Source organism: Nomia melanderi, chromosome 4 (genome assembly GCF_051020985.1).
Source record: "Nomia melanderi isolate GNS246 chromosome 4, iyNomMela1, whole genome shotgun sequence".
Classification (NCBI taxonomy): Eukaryota; Metazoa; Arthropoda; class Insecta; order Hymenoptera; family Halictidae; genus Nomia; species Nomia melanderi.
The window spans coordinates 4,501,196-4,526,010 of record NC_135002.1 but is presented as its reverse complement, the minus strand read 5'-3'; the positions used below and the strand labels follow the sequence as shown (position 1 = coordinate 4,526,010).

The 24,815-nt window shown below is 44.2% G+C and overlaps 1 protein-coding gene across 2 annotated transcripts; it reads right to left on the bottom strand.

Annotated features, from left to right (window-relative positions):
• Positions 1-2,120: 2,120 nt before the first annotated feature.
• LOC116435105 (venom dipeptidyl peptidase 4) lies at positions 2,121-22,885 on the bottom strand. Of its 2 annotated transcripts, XM_076367302.1 has the most exons (14): positions 22,733-22,885; positions 21,335-21,701; positions 16,811-16,868; positions 15,233-15,474; positions 13,038-13,112; positions 12,295-12,347; positions 11,311-11,507; positions 10,550-10,719; positions 9,399-9,499; positions 7,352-7,812; positions 6,468-6,750; positions 5,528-5,722; positions 4,508-4,668; positions 2,121-3,514 (listed from the first exon to the last, which is right to left on the bottom strand). In XM_076367302.1, exons 1-14 carry the CDS (start codon positions 22,873-22,875, stop codon positions 3,198-3,200), a joined length of 2,823 nt encoding a protein of 940 aa, XP_076223417.1. In that variant the 5' UTR covers positions 22,876-22,885; the 3' UTR covers positions 2,121-3,197. The 2 variants fall into 2 exon arrangements, with proteins under 2 accessions (XP_076223417.1, XP_031850173.2); XM_031994313.2 differs by lacking the exon at positions 22,733-22,885.
• Positions 22,886-24,815: the final 1,930 nt, after the last annotated feature.

The window sequence follows — 24,815 nt, the reverse complement described above, 5'->3', positions numbered from 1 at the left end:
CTCCAATCCCAAAGATCTCAATCCGCGATCCGCTGAGATCACAATGGGCGCCCGCGAGAGCTCAAAAAACGAAGAAAGAATCTACGAAAAGCCTCTCAGCGGAGCGTGTATCGAGAACCTCTCTACTTACCGCAAGCCGCAAACGACCGATATTCATTTGCACCGGTCCGAGCCCCTTTGCCGTGGCTCGTCAAGCCCCACCACGCCGGCTCGAAAACGAGGGAAAAAGAAAGAAGGGAACAGCCGCGTGATATTTCGGGGGGAGCTTTTCGGGGTGCAACACGCGTTGCTCATTCGACGAATATTCCTTCCCCCTGTCCGGCGAATCGGGATTCCGGGTCACCGGAACCGCCGCTGGTGGGGAGGATGGTCGTTCACCTGCCGCCGCCCGCCCCGTCGGTCCGCGGGCTTCCGGTGTCCGCGACGCGGAGGAACGATACGTAGAAACTGATTAAATTTCACAAAAGTCCCGTTGACCGGAACGACCGATCGGCTCCCGGGCATCACGCGTGCAAGCCTAGCCGTGTGGAAGGATAACAAACTTCGTTTCCGTCCTTCTGAATCGGTTTCACGGTCGATGGGAGAAGGACGACGGTCCTGGCAGCGCGAGCATAATTCAACGGGCAGCGGGAAAAATTAAATAGCGAGTGAACTCGGATAGGCTCGATTGGCCGATGATCTGTGGATGATCCAGCGAATTTAACCTTTTGGCTACTGCACTCTGTCGTGGCTTTCATAGGTGATTCTTTTATTCTTTTTATAGTGATTGGAGTAAACTCAATTTTAGCTCTCAGAATGTTATGGTATTATATAAATTACTACGTTACTATGTAAATGACTGTATTACTGGTTTATAGATTACTGAATTACTGGTACGTAAATCAAAATTTATAATTTTTCATTAATAAATGACGCTAGGTTTCCGACGAAGCTAAAATTGATACGTCTTGTTCGTCGTTGGATTTATTTCACATCGAGTTGTTTATTCGTCGTTAAGAGTGCATTAACGTATACGTGACAAAGTACGGTATTCAGCGAACGAAGCCGTTTCATTATCGAATTAACCGAGATCGGCGCGGAATCGACCGCGGTTTCTCCGCTGAAAGTTCATTAAAACGGTATGATACCGTGGGAGGAGCAAATTAAAAAGAGAGAAACCTCCGCGAGTGCAAAGGTGAGGCAATTAACTGTGGAAAAATGAAATACTGCGGCGGTAGAGGAGCGGTGATTTAAAGGATGCGGTGAGAAACGGCCCGGCGGTCTCGGGGAGCGGGGAACGAACGAAAAACCGGGCTGGTGTCTTAATTAAAAACAAGAATGGAAAGAATAATAGGAAAGATCGGCGGCGAAGGGAGCGAAACGGCCGAGGCACCGACGGTAAACACCGGAATACGCCGAAGGGAGCGAGGAAACAGCGAGTCCGACTGCGCGAAGGGTCGCGGGGATAAACAAGAAGCTGGGAAAGGTTGGCAGGGTGAAAAGTATTTTAGGTCGGTCAGTCGAGAAGCGCATCGTCCCTGAAATTCGTACGAGGAACAACAAATCCCGCCGAGATGCTCGTGCGAGACGACGATTAATTCATGGGCCGGCTTCGGGGCGCAATCGATTCGATAACAGCGGCGCGGTCGTTCTGCCCGCCATTTTTACTTCTCTGTCGCCCCCTCTTCCCCAAGATGAGACGACGATCCCTCTTGTCCCGAGAATATTTTCCTCCGCGACTTCCCCGGCTCGCTCGGCCGTGTGATTATTCCGCGAATCGCCGGCGAGCGATCATAAACTCGATACCCCGCGGTGCTCGACTTTATCGGGAACGAAAAACTAAATAGGAAATAACTTTCGCGTCCGGTGGCCGGCTCTATTTACACGCGGAATGGAGCGCGAAATATGTATACTCCCGCCTCGACATTTATTCAACTTGCGCCGGCGAAAAAAGAGGAGGCGGAAATGAAATACGAGGGAAATATCGCGAGGACGCGTCGAACGTACGATCGCGGAATCCTCTTTTCGCTCGTCGATGCCAGAGTTTCCTCCGATCCACTTGGAAAATTGGATTTTGGGTTCTGTACCGTTAATGATTAAGCTCGCGGGAAGTTTAATGGACCGTTAATGAAGTTCGAGGATTTAAACAGTCGGTATAGAAATTTATTTCCAAAGGAATGGACAACGTTCTCTGTTGAGATACACGCAAACCGTTGGTCCAGAGTATGCTGGTACAATTTTAACTATCCGCAGCGGTGTATTCTCCAAGAATAGCAGTGTTTAATTAGATTCTTGGCAGTCTACTTTCCGTTTACCTGAACACTTTGCGAAAGGAACAATCGAGAGCCCGCGCGGTTCTTCGCGCTCTCCTCGGCAGACTGTCGCGGAATCCATCCTCAAATATCGACCGATTCCCAGGCGAGTCTGCTTTAAAAAATTCACTCCGCTTTGGAACATCGGGCACGTACGTAATGTAAAACAAGAACCGCCGATATGTTTCTTCATCGAATCCACTTCCGACGAAATTCTTCGATCGGAGGGCTGGCCTTCGAGAGGAATCATTGATTCCTCCACTGTGTACAGGTTTAAAAAAGGGCTTCAAAGGACAAAGCAAACGAGAGAAAAGCGTTCTAACGGACATCGGTCGAAAAACGAGTATTTCCAGTTCCAAAACTGACTTCATCCATTCGCTAGTTACCAACAATTATTACGAGAACAGATTATACAAAACTTCATTCATAAAAATAAAAACATCTGTTCAACCCACGTTCATCAGAACCTTCCTACTATACACTAAAACCGAGTTAAATTTCCTTTCCGAAATTCCTCTATGAAAACCCCAAGAATAAAACTCTCCTTAATTTCCAATTCACTTCGCGCCAAACAAATTAATTTCTCGGAAGCATCTATCTTCAATCATTTCAAAACGAACACACCGCGTTGATCCATCCGCTAGTTTTCGCGTTAATCATCCTCGCGCTCAACCCTTTTCCAACGTACGATGAAACGGATCTACATAGATCCACGCGTAACGTGTGTAAACGTCCGTGTCGCGACGAGGTCCTTCGAGAAAGGAGGAAACGTAGTCCGGGAACTGCGAATGTCCGGATTAACCGGTCGGCGATCGAGCGACGCCCACGGTATTACAGGGAACGGTTCCAAGGGACAGGTCCAACCCTCCGAATCGTTCCCGTCCGCTAATCCAGAGGCGATCCGGGTCAGTGAGCGCGCGAGTATCCCAGGCAATCACCCCAAAATCGGTCCATGGTGTGGTAAAGGTGCGGAGATACACCGGTCAGGCCGTGCGCCTCGTCCGTGTAGGTCTGTTGCTGGAACATGATGTCCCGCTCCACCAGCGCCCTGTTCAGCGCCATGGCTTGCTGGTAGTGGACGTTGTCGTCGCCGGTGCCGTGTATCAGCATGTACTTTTTGCCGCGAATGCCTTCCACCCTTCTGGTCACGTCTGTGCGGTTGTAGCCTCCCAGGTTGTCGTCCGCCGTTGGCAGACCCATGAACCTCTCCGTGTAAATGGAGTCTACGGCACAAGGGGAACGGTCGAGAATAAAGAATGAAGTATGTATGTGCGCTGCGCTGCCGGGGAATTTCGGAAAGTTACTCGGCGAAGTTAAGGTGGCTGCGAGCTGCTCTAGCTTAGGGTGTATTTACACCGGAGCCGGGAGACTTTGATAACAGCGCCGACGACGGGGAAACGAGCGGATGGAATAAATGATTTCGACGCAAACTACCGAGCGATTACAGTGAGCTTTTGACGTTTCTCTGTGGGAATTCGATGTGTGCCACTGTTGAGACTTTAACCCCTTGGCGGACTATTTATTTTCGGTAGGAAGCTCGTGGGAGATTTTACTATCGGCAATTTGGAAGAAAAGTAGCAAAATTTTCCATTGTGCCTCGAGCGGAAGTTTCATTTGAAGATAATACATTGATAATAGCGAAATAGTCTCACTCATCATTGTACGGGGGTTAATTGATTTACGATTCAATTCGCGTAATGCTGAATCAGTTTCTTTGATCGTTTCTCGAAGAAACGTTTGTTATCTTTTTAACACGTTGAATGCCATGGAGTCACCGATGAGCCCCGCTCAAATTCAGTCACTGTAATTCTGAAATATGAAAACATTCCTATACTGTAAATAACGCTACTTAATGCGTTGACATTCAGCAAAACAAACCTGCGATAATCACGACGCAATTCAATGAAATCATTTAATATTGTACTTTTTCCATTTCGCATATTCTGCACCTTAAAATGGTGCGGCATTCAACGTGTTAATAATTGGAAAAGAAGACATCACGAGTAGGTTATAAACTGTCTGGTAGTTTTAGTTAAAATTGCAGGTTATGGATGGACTTAGTTTTACTAATTTGAATGTGTGTGCAGGTTATGTATTGTTGGGATTTAGGATAGGATGAGGAAGTGTACTGAATCTTTAAGCTACTCTGTGTCACATTTGAACATGGGCTACAGAACGAACGACAGTTGTAAGTGTCATGAGCAATATCGAATTACCATAATAGATCCAGGACGTAACAGGTGCGACCGATATTCCACACTTGAACACGGAGTCTTTGTCAGTGGCCAACGCCATCGCCGTCGCGAATCCGCCGTAGCTCCAGCCCCATATCGCGGTTCTGTTCGCGTCTATCCAAGGATAGAGTTTTTGCAGATACCTGAGCACCGAGAAGAATGAAGTAATCAGAAATCAGAATAATATCGAGTGAAGGAATTTCAAAAATAATAATAAAACTAGAGATCATTTGGGATCAATGTTTAACACTAGGACTACCTTATTTAATACGATTAATGACCCTATAAAAATCGTAACAATATATCGTGTCCGGTTTCTTCAAATTCATCATAGCATTCAAGTGAAACTATTTTCAAAATCATTTCGAATATCCAATGCTTTTGAGATATCAATAACTACGAAGCAAGTCGAAATCATTTTCATTGGTACGATAGTTCTAGTGTTAACAGAAAAATTGAAAGGACAAACACAGAATGTATTCAATTATTTTCTCATCGCAAAAATATCTGTGCGAATTATATATAATTCTAGTGTTAACAGAAAAATTGAAAGGACAAACACAGAATGTATTCAATTATTTTCTCATCACAAAAGTATCTATGCGAATTATATATAGTTCTAATATTACCAGAAAAATTGAAAGGACACAGGATGTATTCAATTATTTTCTCTTCGCAAAAATATCTTGCGAATTATACATAGTTCTAGTATTAACAGAAGAATTGAAGGGACAAACACAGGATGTATTATTTTCTCATCGCAAAAACATCTGTGCGAATTATAGTTCTCCAACTTCCATCGCATTGAGCAAGAGAATTATTATCTAAACCATTTTCGTAGTTTGTTGCCCGTCCCGCAACCGCGAAACTTAAGTCGGGGCAAGTCCGCCGCGCTTCAACTCCACCTGAAGCAACATCGGCGAAATGGGGTGACCTTCGTCCTCCCAGAAACGGACGAACCACCGTGACCGAACTGCCTGGCAAGAAACATTGGCTACTTACCGCGTGACAGCTATCTGGTCCTCGATTTCCACGGTCCCGATACGTCGATATATCTCGAATAGCATCTTGCTGCCCTTAAAGGCGGACCCGCGGCCGTCGATGTGCCCATAAATGACACTCCTGTTGGTTGCCATGTAAGACTCGAAGCCGTGCGTGTTCGAGTCCGTGATTCTTACGGTGTTCGGCCCGGAATACCTGCAGGAATGTCGTGGAACATAAAGAATGGTGTGTAAAATGGACGACGTTAAAAGGTGAGGATCACCGAGTACGTGTTTGGACAGTGGCACTTCGGATATCCGCATTCTGAACGGGGATTTAATTATCTCGGCGATTAACACTTTGCCACGTCACCCGAATTCGTGACATCACCGTTTACGCGTCACTATTTAAGGAATAATTGAATAATAGAATTTATAATACATATAGAATATAAAATAAAATATAAAAATATAGAATATAAAATAAAATATAAAAATATAGAATATAAAATAAAATATGAAAATATAGAATATAAAGTAAAATATAAAAATATAGAATATAAAATATAAGAATATAGAATATAAACTAAATATGAAAATATAGAATATAAAATAAAATATAAAAATATAGAATATAAAATATAAGAATATAGAATATAAAATAAAATACAAAAATATAAAATAGAATAATAACAGAATACTAAAACTTAAGCAATCTTGGTGACGTGACGAACGAATCGGATTCATTGACATTCCGACGTTGCATGAATAATAACTAGTTGCTATTGAATATTTGCAATAACCATTGCAGTGCATTAAACTGCTGAATAAAGTATGCAATATTTAGAAAGTTTCTGCTAATTCAAAAATTGTATACCTATCTCAATGTTCTCTCTTACAATATATTTGTTCGTTTCACACTTAATACGATCGTTACGTTTAATTAATTAACGGTAACTTACACATTGATCAGCAGAGGATACTTCTTCCTGTCATCGAAATCGGGCGGCAGGTATAGCCTAACTTTGCTCTTGTACCCGTTCACCTTAACATCAAGATTATAGATGCGCGGATGGCTCCGAGTAGCCAATTTTCGTCTCAGAGCTTGATTCTCCTCCCACGAGTAAAGCGGCGTGTGATAAACATCGAAGATCCTCACGAACATGGGATCAGGTCCCGCGCAAGCTATCACGTAGTACGAATTATCGCTGGAGAAGGAAGCATGAACGTAGGTGCACGTGTTTCCTGTGAACAATATCATCAATGCTTTCGCATAGTCATTCAATCGATCATCCCCCAACACGAATTCGAAAAACTTCGTATAGCTTCCCACCTATTCATCCCTAACTTGCGTTCTCAATCGATTATATCGAACTAAATAAATTCAAAGAAACATCTAAACAGTATTATCAATATCTCATAATATAAATAAACAATACACAAATCATACGAACATCAAAAAAGCCCACCGTTCTAGAATCAATTGAATCGCTCAGAAGCCAATGATTAAATCAATTTCCTGATATTCTCTGATTTCTATCAATTCCAAAATAAATATTCTTTACCAAATGATTTCGTTTCTAGGTCACAAATCTCTTCTGAATATTTCATATAATAATCTCAGCCGAAACATTAAATTTCTCAATCCCTTAACCAATTAACACTAAAACAAGCGATTAAATTATCTGAAATTTCTCTATATCAACCCCGAGAGTGCGTCTACTGACACTTCAATTGATTTACAATTCAGTTTGCTATTGCTGAATGAATTGTTCGAATTCAGAGAAACATCTGTTATCTTTCTAATTGCAAAAGGAAGGCGTCGGTCAGTGTTGAGGATATTAACCTTCAGGCGAGACAACGTTGCAAGAGACACACTCGGGTAGATCGCTGCCGTCCAGAGGCACAGAGTACAAGTTCCTCTGCTGGGGTTGATCAATCCCGGTCGCAATGAAATAGAGAATCTCCCTCTCGTGATCCAGGGAAACTATGCTGATCACTTCGTAGCTGCCGGGAGTTAAATCCTTCTCCCTGATCAGTCGGCCGAGCTTGTACTCGTATCTGGTCGCGTGGACGAATCGTCCTGCTGATGTCCCTGTGTTCTGCAGCTTCAAAACGACCGCGTATTGATTATGGTAAACCGGCGGCTGTATACGCAGCCAACCTTCGTCTTCCCTTTGCAGGAGCATGTTGTCCGCGTTGCCAGCGACGTCGTAACGCACCAGCTGGGCTCTGTTCTGCACGCGGTTCGTCCAGGTCGCCACCACGCTGCTGTCCCACCAATTCACCGTGTACAGGACGTTGTCACTGCCGGAAACGACGCTTCGATGAGATCTTGTTGCTTTTAACTCTGATGCTGTTCTCGGCTAGCTTATGTGCTCGAAATGTCAGTGGAAAACAGCACCATGTAACGATTTCTTCCTGTTTTCGTTACATTCTAGGGGATTCTTGGATAATTACAGGTGATTACATAAGGGATGATTAAATAAAAGTAACAGTGTTAGCAAAACGTCTATGTGCTCGAAATGTCAGTGAAAAACAGCACCATATAACGATTTCTTCCTGTTTTCGTTAGATTCTAGGAGATTCTTGGAGAATTGCACGTGATTACATAGAGAATGATTAACCAGTTAACTGTGGAATTTAATTAGAAAACCTCTGGTTCTGCTCGCAATAAATTAGTAAAATGGAGCGTGTACTCGTCGAACGCAGGACGAATGCACATAGAGTATATTTTAATGAAAGATCAAAGCGAAACAAAGAAGAATTACATGTTTACGTGAAAAAATAAAGAATTCATGAAAAAATTCGTATCATGTCAAGCTTTACGATGACGTGTATACTCGTCAAACACAGTTAACTGGTCAAATGAATGTAATAGTGTTAGCAAAACTCCTATGTGCTCAAAATGTCAATGGAAAACAGCATCATATAACGATTTCTTCCTGTTTTCATTAGATTCTAGGGGATTCTTGGATAATTACAGGTGATTACATAGAGGATGATTAAATAATATTAAATTAAGTAACAGTGTTAGCAAAACGCCTATGTGCTCGAAATGTCAGTGTAAACAGGAGCATAGTTTCTTCCTGTTTTCGTTACATTCGAGGGAATTCTTGGAGAATTGCACGTGATTACATAGAGAATGATTAAATGAATGTAACTGTCAGCAAAACGCCTATGTGCTCTAAATGTCAGTGTAAACAGGAGCATAGTTTCTTCCTGTGTTTGTTACATGCGAGTGAGTTCTTGGGAAATTACAGGTGATTACATAGAGGATGATTAAATGAATGTAACAGTGTTAGCAGAACGAACATCGCTGATTTGCATCTAACGATGACAGTAACATAAAGACAAGTAGATTCTGGAAATAAGAACGTTGTTTAGAATAGACTACGATGAGAATTACCTTTTGCGGACGATGATCGTTTATAGTATACAAAACTCGAGAATTCTAAATTAAATATTGAATGCTTAAATAGCAGAGAATAAGGGAACTATGTATTGATCTCTCGCTGTTTGAATAATTAAATCACTCGTTTGCAACTCGGTGTTCCAAACATGAAAGTTTGATCTCGACAGCGTCGACATTCGTCCGCAAAGGTTAACGATCGAATAGATTAAGAATGATCCATATTGCAAGCTTGCTACAGATAACGCGTCCATTATAAAATACAAAGCGATCGTAGAGAGTATACCAATGTGAACTATAAACTTCCACGTTAGCGATACTTGTCACAGTTAATCCCCGCCGAAGATAAGGCTATCAACTGTAGGAAATGAAGTCACCGGTGTTACACGGTGTCTAGCGATGGCCGGTCTGTTTGTTGGAAATCATGCTAATCCGGCGCGACAGCTGTAATGACGACAGAGAAGGCTTTGGGGATACTTACACGCCAACGATGTCAGTGGGTGGCTGGAGATTAACCAATTTGGAGTTCGGATTAGCCAAATCAACGACGCTTAGGGTTACAATTGGATTTGGACTGCCCGCCTGAAAAGCCACCGTAACTGATTCGAGCACGTTCGTTGCCTCCACGTGAGAAAGGATCAAGGGAGAAACCAAAGAGATGTAACCTCGGTCGAAAATCTCGGCGATCGCCGGCGGAACGGTGTTAATTTTCTTTAACGTTCATCGGCCATGGATACAAGCCGAGAGTAAAGCTCGCGCGGCGAGAAAAACCGAGGGGTTAAACGCGAGGTAACCCTTTCATCCCCTTTTAAAGCCGGCAATGAGGCCGGCCGGCCGTCCCGGGCTTCCTAATCTGTGCCGCACCGGCGACGAATGTCTCTATCCACCAGCAAATTGACTAAAGGCGAGGAACCATTACCCGATTCAGCCGATTTTTCGACCAAAGAATTCATCCCCTTTGTGTTTCTTTGAGAAAAACCAGAGAATTACGTTTTACGGATATTTAGGAACCGCCGCATAGTACCGAACGTCCGTTTTCTAGGCAAAACTGAACGCAAACTACCGAGCAATTGCAGTGACTAAGTTTTTGTAAAAATTTGGACAATATGTTTCTTAAGATCTGATCGGTTCCTTATTGTTACTGTACAAATATATATATAAATATTTATTTCACGATTTTTCGCGAGAGTTGTCATAGTTGAAATATTTGCAAACTAAACAGTGTTAACCCTTAGCACTCCAGGTTTTGTCATCTATCAGCAACTAATTTTTATAGTATTCTTAGTAAAAATTAGGAATGTGATAAGATTTCTTCGATCTTTTGTTTTCCTTGTTGGTACGAAATTCGGATGAGTGGAAAATCGAATAATTTTAGGGTAGTTTCTTTGAGATTCATTGAAGTATTTAATATTACAACTGGTGCAATATTGGAGCCTACAGAGTTCAAAGGGTTAATAACTTAGGTAGTTTGTTTCAGTTTCTCATCGATGTTTACGTTTTTCAGAAAGACTTTCAGTAATAGTTTCATTGTCCACGCAATAAATTTCGGAAATATTCATTAGGAGGAATGCGGTGCAATAGAAATAGATAATAGAGAGGTCGGTGTCTCGTCCGATGATTTATTAATCTCACCTTCGGGTACTTGATCTTCTCTTCCGTAGGATATTGATCCTCCATGCTGCCCGGCTTCCCATAATACAGGATCGCGATATCTTTCACCCCGGTGTCGTTGTAGGTCGCGAAAGCGAGGTGACGTCCGTCGGGCGAAAACCAGAGGGCCACCGGCGAGGCGAGCACTTCCTCTGCGAGCATTGTTACGTGCATAGATCACTATCGTATTCTCGATTAATCGCGCGTTCTTCGTCGAACGCGGGAGAAAACTAAGCACTTCTCGCGATTCCGTTGGATGATCGGAGGAATCGAAGGTAAAATTGAAATCCTATCCAAATAACTGTGACGCGATTGCATAGAATCTACACTACTGTTCACTTTGAACAAATCTCTGAAACGTTAATGATCGTTCCTTATAAAACATCTCGCGCAGACAAAATCAATACTATAATACGCGTTGGATTTCTATAACTTCGAACTGAAGAAACATTTCTACTTACAAAGAAATTCCACGCGATCTGCAAATGTAGATTAATCAATCCACAAAGTTCAAGATCGACGTGTTCAATATTTTTAACGGAAAAATCTCTTACATTGAATATTCTTCTTTCCTCGAGCCATTAAATTCTGAAATTAATTTAAATGCCAAGGGAATCGCTGGTGTTTCCCGACAAAATTATTATAATTCCATCAATTAAATGATGAATAATCGCAATTATAATGTATTACATTTGTTGAATTTCGTGGATTTTGCTACATCAATGTGTTAATAATATTCGTACCTTCGTAAACCCAATCAGGCACGCCGTTGAAAACAGCGTTCGGCTCGCCTGTGTGCGTCAATCGTCGAACGTTGTGGCCGCTATCGGTGAACTCCTGGTAATAAATGTCATTCTCCAAAACGTAAACCAACGCGTTCTTGGTGGGCGACCATTTCGCCAACGTCAGATGTTTTCCACCCGCGAGGTTCGTGTAGCTCCTGCGGGAAAGGATTCAGCGTGATTGCAACGGAATCGGAACGAACCGGTGCGGCGCACGAAAATATAAGTTAACTTTTTGAAATTTCTCTGTGGAAACTCCAAGACTGCATCTATCAAGGTTTTAACTGATTAACAATTCAGTTTGCGTATTGCTAAATCAATTTCTTTAACAATTTCTCGGGGAAACAGCTGTAACCTTTTTAATAATTCACAGCGCCAAATATTCATTCTCCGAACAGAACTCGATAAATTGAAAAGTATGAATGATATAAACAAATGGTTGAGACAAAAGTTGTAAGGTATAGAGCTAAGCATATGGTGGTTACATTTTTGTTCACATTATAAGGATATTATAAAGTTTTTCCAATGATAATGGATACTTTGCGGTTCGATTCCAAGGTTATACGAATAGAAAAACGGAATTGTTTTGCACGAAATTGTTGTTTCTCAAATGAAAATCATTTTGTATAGCAAGGACTACTTAACAGCACATTGCTAACCTTCAATTTTCGTTATACCAATAGTCGAATTTCAGGATTTTGTCCACAGACCACATCGCGCGGCGCAGCGGCACGAAACAAATCGATACGATCGCGACTGACGTTATCGCGACGATCTCGTGCACTTTGTACCTCGCGGATCTTGACGCGCGTAATGGAAAACAGAGGGACGAACGCGAACTTTATCATTATTGCGACAGAATCACCGGATCGTCTCGTAATTCGGTTTATCGGCGGATCGTTAAAGTTATCGGCTGCTACGCGGAAACAACGCAGGAATACTCACTTGCTTTCCATGCTGTACACGTCGAACTTCTGGTGCATCGAGTACCTAAAGCCCTGGAAAATTCGTGGAAATCATTTCTTCGGAACTTTCTCTGTCTCCGCGAGAAGATACTACTCGAGTAAAGATTCTCATTAATTGATAGCTAGGTCTGTACTAGGTCGTTTATCAGAAGACTCAGTTGAACTCCAAGTTTAACGCTAGATTTACGGACGTCCTACACTTTATTTTATTGTCCCTAGAAATCTACCTCTATATAAATCGCGAAAATTGTAACTTCAAAACCAGAGTATCAATGCATGTTCCCATAATTGCACGAATGAAAATTGACAAACTGTTACTAAACAGTGTTTGAAACACTAGATTTACGCACGTTCAATCTACATTTTATTTTATTGTCCCTAGAAAACTACGTCTATGTAAATCGCAAAAATTGTAACTTCAAAACCAGAGTATCAATGCATGTTCCCATAATTGCACGAATGAAAATTGACAGAAACTGTTACTAAATAATTGAAACATTCAATATCCGTCAAATCGACGGGTTCCGTAAATCTAATGTTAATATATAAAACTGAGATATTTCATATTCGAGTAACTAGCACTTGGAGTCAACGAGAAGATGAGTAAAGCGTTAATTGTTCAGTTCCGAATTTCCATCGTTTGTTCAAGACGTTTAAAGTGATCGATTGTTGACACATTGGGACGACTATAGAGAAGAAAGTATAGTTACTGTTAACACTTACAGGTATGAACTCATAGCTGATGAGAATGTACGAGCTGTCGTGGGAGAAGCTCATTAACGGCTTGTTATATCCGCTCTGAAAATCAAATATTGAATGTTTAGATCGCGCAGACCTTTACCGTGCGTTACTTCGATCGATTTAGAAACGAACGAAGTTTGATAACGAAGATTTATAGACGGTCGGTGATATCACACCGTGAATACCAAAGCATAACACTCGGATCGACGTCTAAATGATCCCGAGCGTTGACTAAACAAATTTGGTATCTGGTTATTGTAAGCTTATCGACGCGATAAATCGTAGAGAGCGTCGATCGATAACGCAATATTAATTCGTCGACGGTCTCGATCATAAGTATCTCCATTTTTCCACCACCGTTTCGAGAATGCAAACCGAATTTCATGGTGTCGGATAAATCCATTGATTAAATGAAAAAATTGGAACGTTAACGACGACGAACACGCTGCACAATTACCGAAACCGTATTTGCATTGAATATTTAGCCCGGGCAAACGATTCGTTGACCGAGAAATAACGCAACTGCGGTGCACGGTATTGAAATTATTTCTGATAATAATCGATGTGATTTCAGTCGATATATCCCGCGTGCCGGTGTAACGTTGCCCGACAAGACGCGAACGATTCGTGGCCTGGGAAAATTAAACGGAGAGTAACGCGCCTCTTGAATCAATATCGTTTGCCGGTTCGCGCCCGAAAGTGGACCGTGTAATTCACCGTCGAGGAGCCGGACGGTACAGAGAATTTCCATGCGACTAATTAAACAAGCTCTCGATATTTGTTACGCGCCGGTTAGTGGAAAGAGAAAGGGTAACTGAATATTTCGACCTGTCTCTCTCGAGATTAAACATCGAACGAGCTGCATCGTGTTTAACCCTTTGCGCTCGAAAAGTATTTCACTAGAGATATTCAACATTTTCCGATAAATAGACATGTTTTGAAAGCAACGGGACAGTGTGCATAGAATAAGCACAGTTTTTTTATTCGATATTCCACATATTGTGCATTATGCGAAACTTAACCCTTAGCACTCGAGGTTGCTTTGTAATCTATCAGCAACTAATTTTTATAGTATTCCTAGCGAAAATTATAAATGCTATAACATTTCTTCTTTTATTTTCTTTGTTAGTACAAAATTTGGATGTGTGGAAAATCGAATAATTTTAGGGTAGCTTCTTTTAGATTCATTAAAATATTTAATATTATAACTGGTGTAATATTAGAGCCTGCAGAGTTCAAAGGGTTAATATTAAATATTAAATTCTATAATTTTGTATATGCTGAATCAAGTGGCAACTGCAGGTTAATGTAAAGTTCAATCATCCGTTCGGAACATCTTCGATAACATTTTATTTATAACTTCGATGGAACGCAGGATACTATTATTTGAATTAAGATACACGTTCATTGTCACGTGAACTCTCTTCAGAAAAATTTGAATCTCGCCGTCAAGGTTAATCGTGTGAACTGCACAGTTCATTGAGCAACTCCTAAAGTAAGTCATTATCGAAACGTACGTGCCATTACATAAATTCAGTACAGACGAAACGTTAATCAGTTATAAAAGTGACTGACTCATTCAGCCTAAAATGTATCCTAACGTATACTAACACTTGCTAATCGCAGTAACAAACTGACCAATTTAAACGTGAGAATTGCGACTTGAAGGCCAGAGAAACCGATTCGCTATTTACTCTCCTCAGATTGTCCGTTATCTTTCCACAATTCGGTCCCCATCGATGCTGCATTCTCGTCGAACAGCGAAGTAGTAGAAAACTAAACGGGCAACTAAATTATACCACCAAACATCGTAACAAAATCCATCGCATTCCCCCTTGCAATCGCAATTTCCAAAGATCAAAGAAACCGATCCGCCATTTACCATCCACAAATTTCCCCTTATCTTTCCACAATTCGGTTCCCATCGATGCGCCCTCGGCGAACATCGAAACAGCAGAAAAACAAACCGGCCACTACGTTTCGTGTCCCAAGAAGTACTCGATTTAGCGACGCATAAAATCCATCGCGACCTTGCAATCGCAATCTCCCGAAGATCAAAGAAATCGATCGGCTATTTATCCGCGGACGTTTCCCTTATCTACCTAAAATTCGGTCCCGATCGGCGCTGCATCCTCGGCGAACAGTAGAAAAAGGGAAATCAGTTGGCTGCGACTCACCAGTATCGACGAGTCCAGGAAGATTCTGCTGATCCCCGACGTTACGTCGAACATACGTAGGTCGCCGGAGTAGTTATCGGTATAAAGGATGTCTGTGTCCGTCCGCCAGGTACCGTTGAAGCCGCTCGCCCGGAAACTTTGGTCGTAAGTTTCCTCCAGATTGAATGGAACGGTCAGCCTGTCATGATCCTCCACCTCGCCGGGATCGTATCGGTCGAAGTCTTTGTCGATCACCCGCGGTACTGCGACGGCGGGGGAAAAACGGCGATTCCGATGAAACCGAGCCGAGCACACGGCTCGATCGGGCCGGACAAATTGAAAGAGGAAGCGGGCGGGACGCGCGGACCAGCGGGGGACGGGGGTGAACGCGTTTCGAGATCGAAGAAAAATGGGGGGAGGACGCAATTACAGCATTGACCGGCTAAATTGACGTCGATGAGACTGTCGGTCCCCGTTTCGAGCAACTTCGACACTTAAAAAGACGGGAGAGCAAAGAAACCGACTCGACGCGTCGCGCTGGAAGTTATTCTTCGCTGTCCCGCGTTTCTCTCATTGTTCCGCCGTTTCTCCTTGTCATGTTCCTTCGATTAGAAGCGAGACGCTTCGAATATCTCGCTTGTCTTTAACGATAAGATTGTACCGATCTGTCTTCGATAGTTGATTCTCGAGCGACTGTCAACGATACGGGACGGCGAGAAATAGATTTAGGAGCAATATTAATCTCGCGCAGGAAAGAACAGCGCGGCAAACCGGAAACCGCGAGCCTCAGGGTTACGGCAGCAAGACAGATAAGAGTATCGCTCCGCGGACGGCGATGAAATTACGCTGCCTCCTGGTAATCGAATTTATGAATTTTCTTCCTCGTTCACGCGCCGGTGGCCCGACTCGGATGCACGCAAAAATTACGCTTAATTAATCTCGCGCTGCGCAGTTCGCGTCACTAATCCCCATCGCGCGCCGAATATCCGTATCCCGAGCAACGGTTTTTCCAAGCTCGCCGCGCGGGAATGAATAAACGAATAAGAAACCCGGAAACGCGGGGAACGATCGCTATTAACAAGAGCGAAACTCAACGTTCCTTCGAGATTCTCATTATTCCCGGCGCACTCGGCAGCGAATCGCGCCGAATCACGGCTCACCGGGCGCAGTCCGCTGTCTTTCGAGGGCTTAGTCGATCGCCCATTCAAATTCCTTCCCAATTACCGTAACACTCGGAACTTCGACAATTAACCCCTCGCCTCGTGGATTCTTTCGCAGTCGCATCGACCGAAGTCACACTCGATTAGAAGCATCTCGAACGCGAACGGGAAGGATAAAGGCCGAGCGACGTTTCCCGGTCGATACGAGGCGTTCGCGGGACCCGCGGACATCGATCGTCGGGCCGGAATTTAAGAAAGCTCGGCGAACGCAGCCGGCTCCGAGACAAATAACGCGAATCGTCGAAGAGCATTAGCCCCCCGCTCCGGATCCGAAGGCATCCGAGTGTCCCAGGCAATGTCCGGTCCCTAAGTAGCTTACGCGAAGCGCGATTATCCCGTGGGAGAGGGAACGGGGGACGAGAGGGACCGGCAGACTTACCGGATTTCCCGGCGACAAGGACGGCCAAGGATCCCTGCAGCACCAGCAGCTGCAACACCTGCAAAAAGATTCCGTTTCCTGTGAGACGGCTCCGTAAAAAAAGGAGTCCGGACGCCGTGCCTGGAATTCCGCGCGAATTCCCCATCCGTCCGGTTGTCCGCGGGGTCGCGTGCCACGGGGGGATAGGTGAGAAAGATGTGTCGGGGCGGCGGCCTCCCCCGGAAGGGCACGTGCCGGGCATAAAAGTTTCTCAAAGAGGGTGCGAGCGTAATTTCGCGAGGCGGCGGCCAGTAAAATCCGCGGAATTTCCCTCGCGGAACTGCCGGCGACCCTGTCCCGGCCTCGTTAAGCTTGGGAAATCACCGCGTGCCTACTGAAACTTTCCGGCGCGCCTTAATGGTCGACAACTGGTCGCCGGGGGAAGGGGCGAGCGTCGTCGCGGGGTCGCCGGGACGGTCCGGCCGACTCGTCGCCGGATCTTTCGCCCTTTAAGTTAGCGAGTCTTGCAGTTTCACGGGGGAAGCCGGCGGATTATGAATTTCAGATCGGAGATCGTGTCTCTGGGGACGGGGGCTGGGGATTAATTGTCCCGTGTTGCCTCGATGGCGGCGCCGATGCAACGGTTCGAGCGAACCTCGGATTTCTCGGGGAGTGTTTGCGGAGGTAGTTAGGGATGAAGGAGATTCTTCAGCTGGATTATCGTTTGAAATTTTTGAAGCACGGCGATTCGATTTTTTCCGGAATCGTTTTATCGTGGAGATTATTGAGGAAGAGGAATGGAGGATATCGAGGGGAACTGAGGGCGTTGTAACGGTTGTTGGCAAGTTGGAACAGGAGCGTCGCGATCGGATTTAAATCTTTCAAGCGACACCGTGACCGGCTTTGGAAATGACAGGTCACGTGGGCGGGCGAGTTTGTCAGCAGAAGTGTCTCGTGAATGATACACGTTAGCGAAATTCAGGACAGATCGAGTTAATGGTCGAACGGCGGAGCTGCTCGACTGACTTCCGTCCAATGTTCGGAACTGTCGAACAGCGAGCGCCGACGATGAATGTATTTGTCTCCCGGTGTATTGGAAACTTGGGGGGAGTTTTCTTGTTTTCGAATCTTGTTTCGCTTTTCATTACTAAATAATAGGTTCGGGGAGGTACTGCCGGTAAAAAGATCCCGAGCGACGAAGTTTGTTTCGGGACGAGCGCATTTGTCTGCTTCGCGATCAAGACGAAAACAGGGAGAATTCTTTCGAACGAGACGCTCCGGGGAACCGGCCACCTAACGAAGAGCAACTAATCATTTTCGAACGCGAATGTTCCCCGGGAAACAACTGAAACGGCCATGTTCCATTCTGGTCAATTAGACACGGTAACGAGGAAGTTGTTAAACTCTGGAGAATCTTATCTTAATTACGTCCGAAGAGAAAATTTGCTTGAACCTCCTACGGATTCGTTCGAGTGCGAACGACATTTTTCTTTTAATCGTTCGACGGGGCAATTTATAAAAGTGTTTGTTTCCTTAACGAGTCCCGTTTAATGGGACGCGCCTCAACCCTTCGCGCGACACAACGGGGAAGCAACGGCGGAGCCGAAGCGATTAAACGAACGCAATATCGTATTGTAGTCTTCACGGCGAGTATTAACGCTGATGAACAGTTCAACGATAAAACGTTCGAGTGCCATACGTTTACGAAGATTATACCAATCCACTGCGATAACGTGTGCAGTAAGGGGATTAATTCCTGTGGTCAGATTAGAAATTTACTGGAATCGTTCGCTTTCCACAAACAACACCTACATTTTCCTCCTAAACACGTTAAATCGACGCTAAACGTACCACGACCGGTCAAACGATCGGCTTTAAATCTGAGTTGGAAGTTCTCAATTTCATTTCATGGTTAATGAGTCCTCAAATTTTTATCTTTCCTTCCGTTTCTGTTTTCACTAGGAAAAATTGATCTAAGAATTACCCGCTTTACACTTGAGATAAAAATTATAAATTTTAACTCATAATTAATCAATCCTCCAATTTTTGTCTTTCCTCGTTCCTGTTTTCACTAAGAAAAATTATTTAAGCTTATTTTATAACCAGTTACTTGACCGATTACGATAGAGACAGATAAACGTAAAGCGCCGCCGCGTTTAGTGTTAAAAAGTTAACTGAAATCCGCCGATTCCCGGTATTTATCAACTACATTTATCGATCACACCCGAAGAGCAATATTGACATGCTAGGAAACAGCTCGCAGAAACAGCACGTCGAGTCAAAGGACGTAGCAGGTTAGGTCGACGCTCCGTTTCTTCGATTTTCCGCGGTATTTCTGAAAAAAACCTTCGAAACTTGTGCTCCGGCGAGGTCATTAGAGATCGGGGCGGCTGGGGGTGAACGAGAAACTATTTCGCCGGGTCCGCGCGAACAATTACCACCCACCCTTCTCGATTTACCGGCGCTTTTTCCATCCATCGCGTCGTGTTTCCACGTTTTCTTCTCCGCGAGTTCTCCGCAAAGATCGCCGGCAGGGGAGGAAGGTTGCATCGTCGACGATAAATTGAGGCGGTTCGAGCCTTCGAAACTTTTCCATTGACGAAACGAAAAGGGCTCGGGGAAAGTTATCGAATCGATACGTCAAAGCCGACGCCGTCGCACCCGTTCGATCCTCTCGAACGGAACTGCGGCGCGGGAACGGCGGTCGATCCCTCTCCGGAGACGAAACAAAAGAAAAGAGTGTCGGGATTGTTCGAACGGCCAGCTGTTGACGTATTTCACGTTTCAACCCTTTGCGGACGAAGATTGTTTAGAAAACACGGTACCTTTCGCGGACTCTGATGAATTAAATATTCAATGCTCAACCGTTTGTGTTGTGCCAAAATTCTGTTTATCAGTATCAATTATAATTTTCTTACTATGTTTCTCAAGAAATAAATCAAAGTAAATTTATTTGAATAAATGTTATTTTTCGATATTTTTTTGTAATAACACAGTATTTGTGATCTCATTAGGTAACTACTCTTATGAATTTTTTTGATATATAAACGGTTGATATATAAAATGCTCAATTCTCGTGATAATCGAGGTTCAAACGTTCGAACGTGTACAAATTCGAATCACATTAAAATCTCACAAAGCAATGGTTCCTGTTATTTATTTATTTTCGTGGCTGAACATTAATCTCCGATCGATACGAGAGCACCAGACACCACGCGAAAATGAAAACGAGAATGAATGAGAATTCAGAAGCGTCTGACAGACGCACCACGGTAGTTAAGGGTTAACGCCGGCCGTTTCCGTTTTTATTATTACATCAGGCGTGACCGTAAACGTCGTTTACGTGACGGACGCACGCGCCGCGGCGAGATAAATTATCGGCGGCGGGAAAATTGGCAAAACAGTTTCATTGCGCATCGGAAATCGCGCGAGCACGCTCGTTTTAAGCGCGTTGAACGCGGCACGATTTCATAGAGCAACGCGCACGGAATAGAAAAATTGTAATATTAAATCATTCGATCGAATTGCATTATCATCGTTCCACATTCATCTATCTAAACCTCTCCGCATTAGCCGGCATTATTTATTTAATCGTCGTTCAATTAAGTGAACTACGGTAATCCGATTCGGACGAGGGTCACCGACGACCCCATGGCAATTATTCAATATTAATCTCTTTTAACACTAACCACCACTTTTCCTACTGTAATTAGTCGAACCGGCTGCGAAATAGAGATAAACAAATTAGACGATAAATTTTATCTCAGCGGAAACAGAAACAAGAGGAAGGACGAAAATTGAGAAACCAATTAATCGGAGAATATAGGAATTGATATGAAACTCAATGAACAAAAGAAACCGCAGAATATTAAATCCGGCGATTCGACCGCTTCCCGGTACGGTTTAGCCTCGCTCCTTGAACACCGGGACTTTTAACGATTCCTACACGACCGTCGCGGCACGAGAAGCTTCGCGAGCTGGAAAGTTATTTATCGGCGAATATGTAACATATAAAACACGGTAATAAGCGCGTCCGCTTCGACAAGATAAGGAATTGTTTCACCGCGCGTTATCTCCGAACTCGGGAAATATCGATCGTGGATCAAAGTACAAAGGTAGCGTATTACGATACACCGGTGAACCGAACACATAGAAGCCACAAAAAAAGAAACATCTAATCCCACTGAACCGTTCGAACTCTATCGCCGAGCGATCTCCGATCCGCCGAAAGAACCGGTAATTACTTATTCCAGCTGCGTAAGCCGCCTTACACACGGATCATCGATAAATCACCGGCGTACACTTCACCCTGGCAAAATATAATCCAGCCGTTCCCCGGCGCCCATATTTCTGCCTCCTTCCCGATCTGTCCATTAAAAAGAAGACAAAAAGCGCGCGCCGTCCGCCGAAGATGAATATCTCCCATCGAACGGGGAAAACCGGGGAGAGAACCGATCGCGTCCGACGTCGATCGAACTTAATTTATTCGTATCCGGTGTCGCCACCCCTCCCGGCCGGGGGGTGGTTAGGGCCGCGGTAACCTACCCCGTTCCACGGCATGGCGGGCATGCGACGGTGTTCCAGCGGAGAGAGTCGATTCCGTTTTGCCGGCTCGCTGCGTTGAACGGCGATCGGGAGATCGCCGCGGACTCGATGGGTCTCACGGGTGCGCCGGACACTGACTGATCCATCGCGTACTTTCCCGACGTGCTGGAAGTGGCAGGTGCTCCCACCTCCTTCGATAAACACGGGGCATACCCGGGCATCAACGCGTGTCTCTTCCTCCTTTCGGGATTTGCTAATTCCGCGGCCGACGCGCCGCGCGGCGAAGAGCCCGCTCGCCGATCCACCGGATTGGTCGCGTTCGTGCGTTGAACCGTTCGGCGACGAGACCGATCTGTTTGGAAAGCGACTGAGGACAAGAGGCGCTCGTGTCGATCATTAATTATTGTCTTCGTTCCGTCTTCGAGGGGGACGTCTCGTGACCGGTCTCAATTTTCGATCGTTATGGATTCTAATTGGCCGGGATTGTTTCGCGGAGAGAGGTTGCGCGTCGATTATGACTCCTCAGGGTCACTTCCTTCAACGCGGACGGCTCGTGGGGGCGTGACTGATAAACGAGAGATTAAAATTCTAATGCCGGCGCTCGTTAGTGACTTCTGTCTTTTTTCTGATGCGCGCTCTTGAAATGGAGCGTGCGAATATTGTCATGTTCGGCTTGGTTTGGTAGGTCAGAGTGGAGGATTGGGATTGGGGATGAGAGCGTTGGTAGGTTTGTTATTGGTATAGTGTTAACACTAGGTTTACGGAACGCATCAATTTGACGCAGATTGAATTTTATGAACATTATTTGGTAAATGTTTCAATCGGTTCTCGTTGATCCAATTACACGAATACGAATGCCGATTGTCTATTTCTACATCTACAATTTCCAAAATCTAAATGAACGAATATCAACTGCTCCAGGAACAATAGAAACTGTACAATAAATGCCCGTAAACCTAGTGTTAATTGAGAAGTCGGTATTTGGGCAACTAGTGATTTTGTTAGAGCACATGGTTCGACGAATATAAGTTTGAATAATACATCCGATTACGAGTAATCTTCGTGAATGATTGTTCTCACGTGCTCTCTTAAAACATTAAGAATTTACAGATTAACACCGTTACCTTATCTCGAGCTTATCGCGAATTCACCATCATTCCGATCATATGACTACGATCCATCCGTTGCGAACAGAAACGATCGAGCGTATTAAGCAGCGGAGAGTAATTATCCGTCGATGGAGAGTACTTATTAGAATCGTCCTGAGAAATTGATTAGAAGATAACGATCTCGACCGAACGAACGAGGTGTCGGAAAAATTCGAAACACGCGGCGATCTCGAAGAGTGATTGTTAAATTCCCGGCAAACTGAAACGGATTAACATCTAGGCACGATACCTCCCCGGCCGAACGCTCCACATTCTTTTCCCATCGGCGGCTGTCACTAATAATCCTGATATACGGCCGGCCGCTGTCAATAACACCGTAAGCCGTTGAAATTCGTCGCTGTAAATCGCGGTTACCGTACGACAGCGCTTCATCGTTGCAATCGGTGCAGCGGCGCGTTGTATCAAGGACGACAGTGATTCGATCACGTGCATACAACCGGCGAATCAAGCGAGCCGAAACATCAAAATACCGTTTCTACACGGCATATCTCTGGACCTTAACTGTGTACCGATAACAAGTTACGTAATGGGCCACGCGATGTCTCTTAACGATTTTCGTTGCATCGTACAGGTGGCTCCACATTGTGACGCTCGAACTGCGGGATCGTTATTCGTGATTCTAAGGATCCTAAAATCTAAGGAATTCAAGAAGAAATTAAGAAACTAACTATTCTGTTACTATAGTTTCGAAACATTCTTCGATCAAATAACACTTTAATCGCCGTCTACTTAAAAGTCTGGACGATATGAAATTGACAGGATTTAATTAAATCGCCGATTGTTCGGAGCACAATGAACAATCTGTCACGCGTTGGGCCATTTCGCTGTTTAGCCGTGTGCTCGAACTTGCGAATTAAAAATTCTTAAAAAATTGAAAATTCTTTTAGGGAATTATAACCTGACCGTGTACGTAACGAAGTAAGAAAATATCGAGAACTGAACCACGAGTTTGACTCGTGTTTATGTTTGTCACGAATGAAGTACCACGAGCCAGGCTCGTGTTGTTTACGTTTGGTCCGAACGAAGTACCACGAGACAGGCTCGTGCTTATTGTTTTTGGCCTAAATTTCTTACGAGTCTCACTCGTTGTAGGACGAAGGGTTAAACTCTGAAAAAATTACTATACTTCTTATAACACCAGCAACGAAACCTAGGACGAAAGAAATAACGATTCTCGGTGTATCGTACAGGTTGCTCCACATTGCGATGCTCAAACTGCGGAATCATTGTTCCTAATTCTAAGAGATCCCAAAATCTAAGGAATTAAGTACTAAAGAAACTACTCATCGCACGTTGCCTTTAAAATAAATAATCCCAAGATAGTTTCAATGAAACATTCTTCAACCAAACCACACTATAATCACTGTCTATTTAAAACTATGTACGATATGAGATTGACAATATTTAGTTAAACTCCGAAATTACTCTACTTCTTATAACACTAGCAACGAAACCTAGGACGAAAGAAATAACGATTCTAATTTTATTCCTAATTCTAACAGATCCAAAAATCTAAGGAACTAAGTACTAAAGAAACTACTCATCGCACGTTGCCTTTAAAATAGATAATCTCAAGATAGTTTCAATGAAACATTCTCCAACCAAAGCACACTACAATCATTGTCTATTTAAAACTATGAACGAAAGAAACACCAATTCCCGTTCTAATAAACCAGAATTCAGGGATCGCATCGAGATGACTATCGCGAAATTGGTTCGAACTGGGTCTCGAAAAGCTTCCGCCTAGTTGCCAGTCGGACGAAGAGGATTTATTCGGTTTTTCCGCGGCGAAGCCCAAGATCAATTTCTTGCGAAGCCTCCGCGTTCGTGACCGGGTGGGAAGTTTAAGTCTAATTCCGCTGCTATTTGCGTGCATCAATTCACGTTAATGAATGCCCGGCGCCGGGTGGGGGTAACTAATCTCCGTGGCACCGCAAGCTTCGTATCACCTTAATCCGTGTACGAGTTTCGTGTATACGTGTCTCGGAGCCTCGGATGAGAGGGAGGTACACGTAGGAAAAATGGGGCGAGCATCAGCGAGCTAATCAGACGGTATTAAGCAAGTTCGATCGGCGCGAGGCACGTTCCGGCCAGCACGATAAACGTGATCCGTGTCGGGACACACACTTGGTACCAGCCGTTCGCTTATGAAACTACACGCTTCTTGCTCAATCTTCCAATTGATACGCGGATCATCGCGGAAAGATAATGATCGGATTCTGTGGCAACGTAAACCGTTGCAATTGTTCGACCGGCGGTGATGTAATTGTTTGACTGGCGTCTTTCATATGTGTTCCGAATTCGTCATCAGG

Excerpts from the sequence above, each read along its gene's own strand:
- LOC116435105 (XM_076367302.1), bottom strand. The coding sequence starts at position 22,875 with ATGAAGCGCTGTCGTACGGTAACCGCGATTTACAGCGACGAATTTCAA. Across the intron at positions 12,348-13,037 it reads TCAGCTATGAGTTCATACCT|GGCTTTAGGTACTCGATGCA; the intron begins GTAAGTGTTAAC and ends CGAATTTTCCAG. Across the intron at positions 10,720-11,310 it reads GCCTGATTGGGTTTACGAAG|AGGAAGTGCTCGCCTCGCCG; the intron begins GTACGAATATTA and ends CAATGCTCGCAG.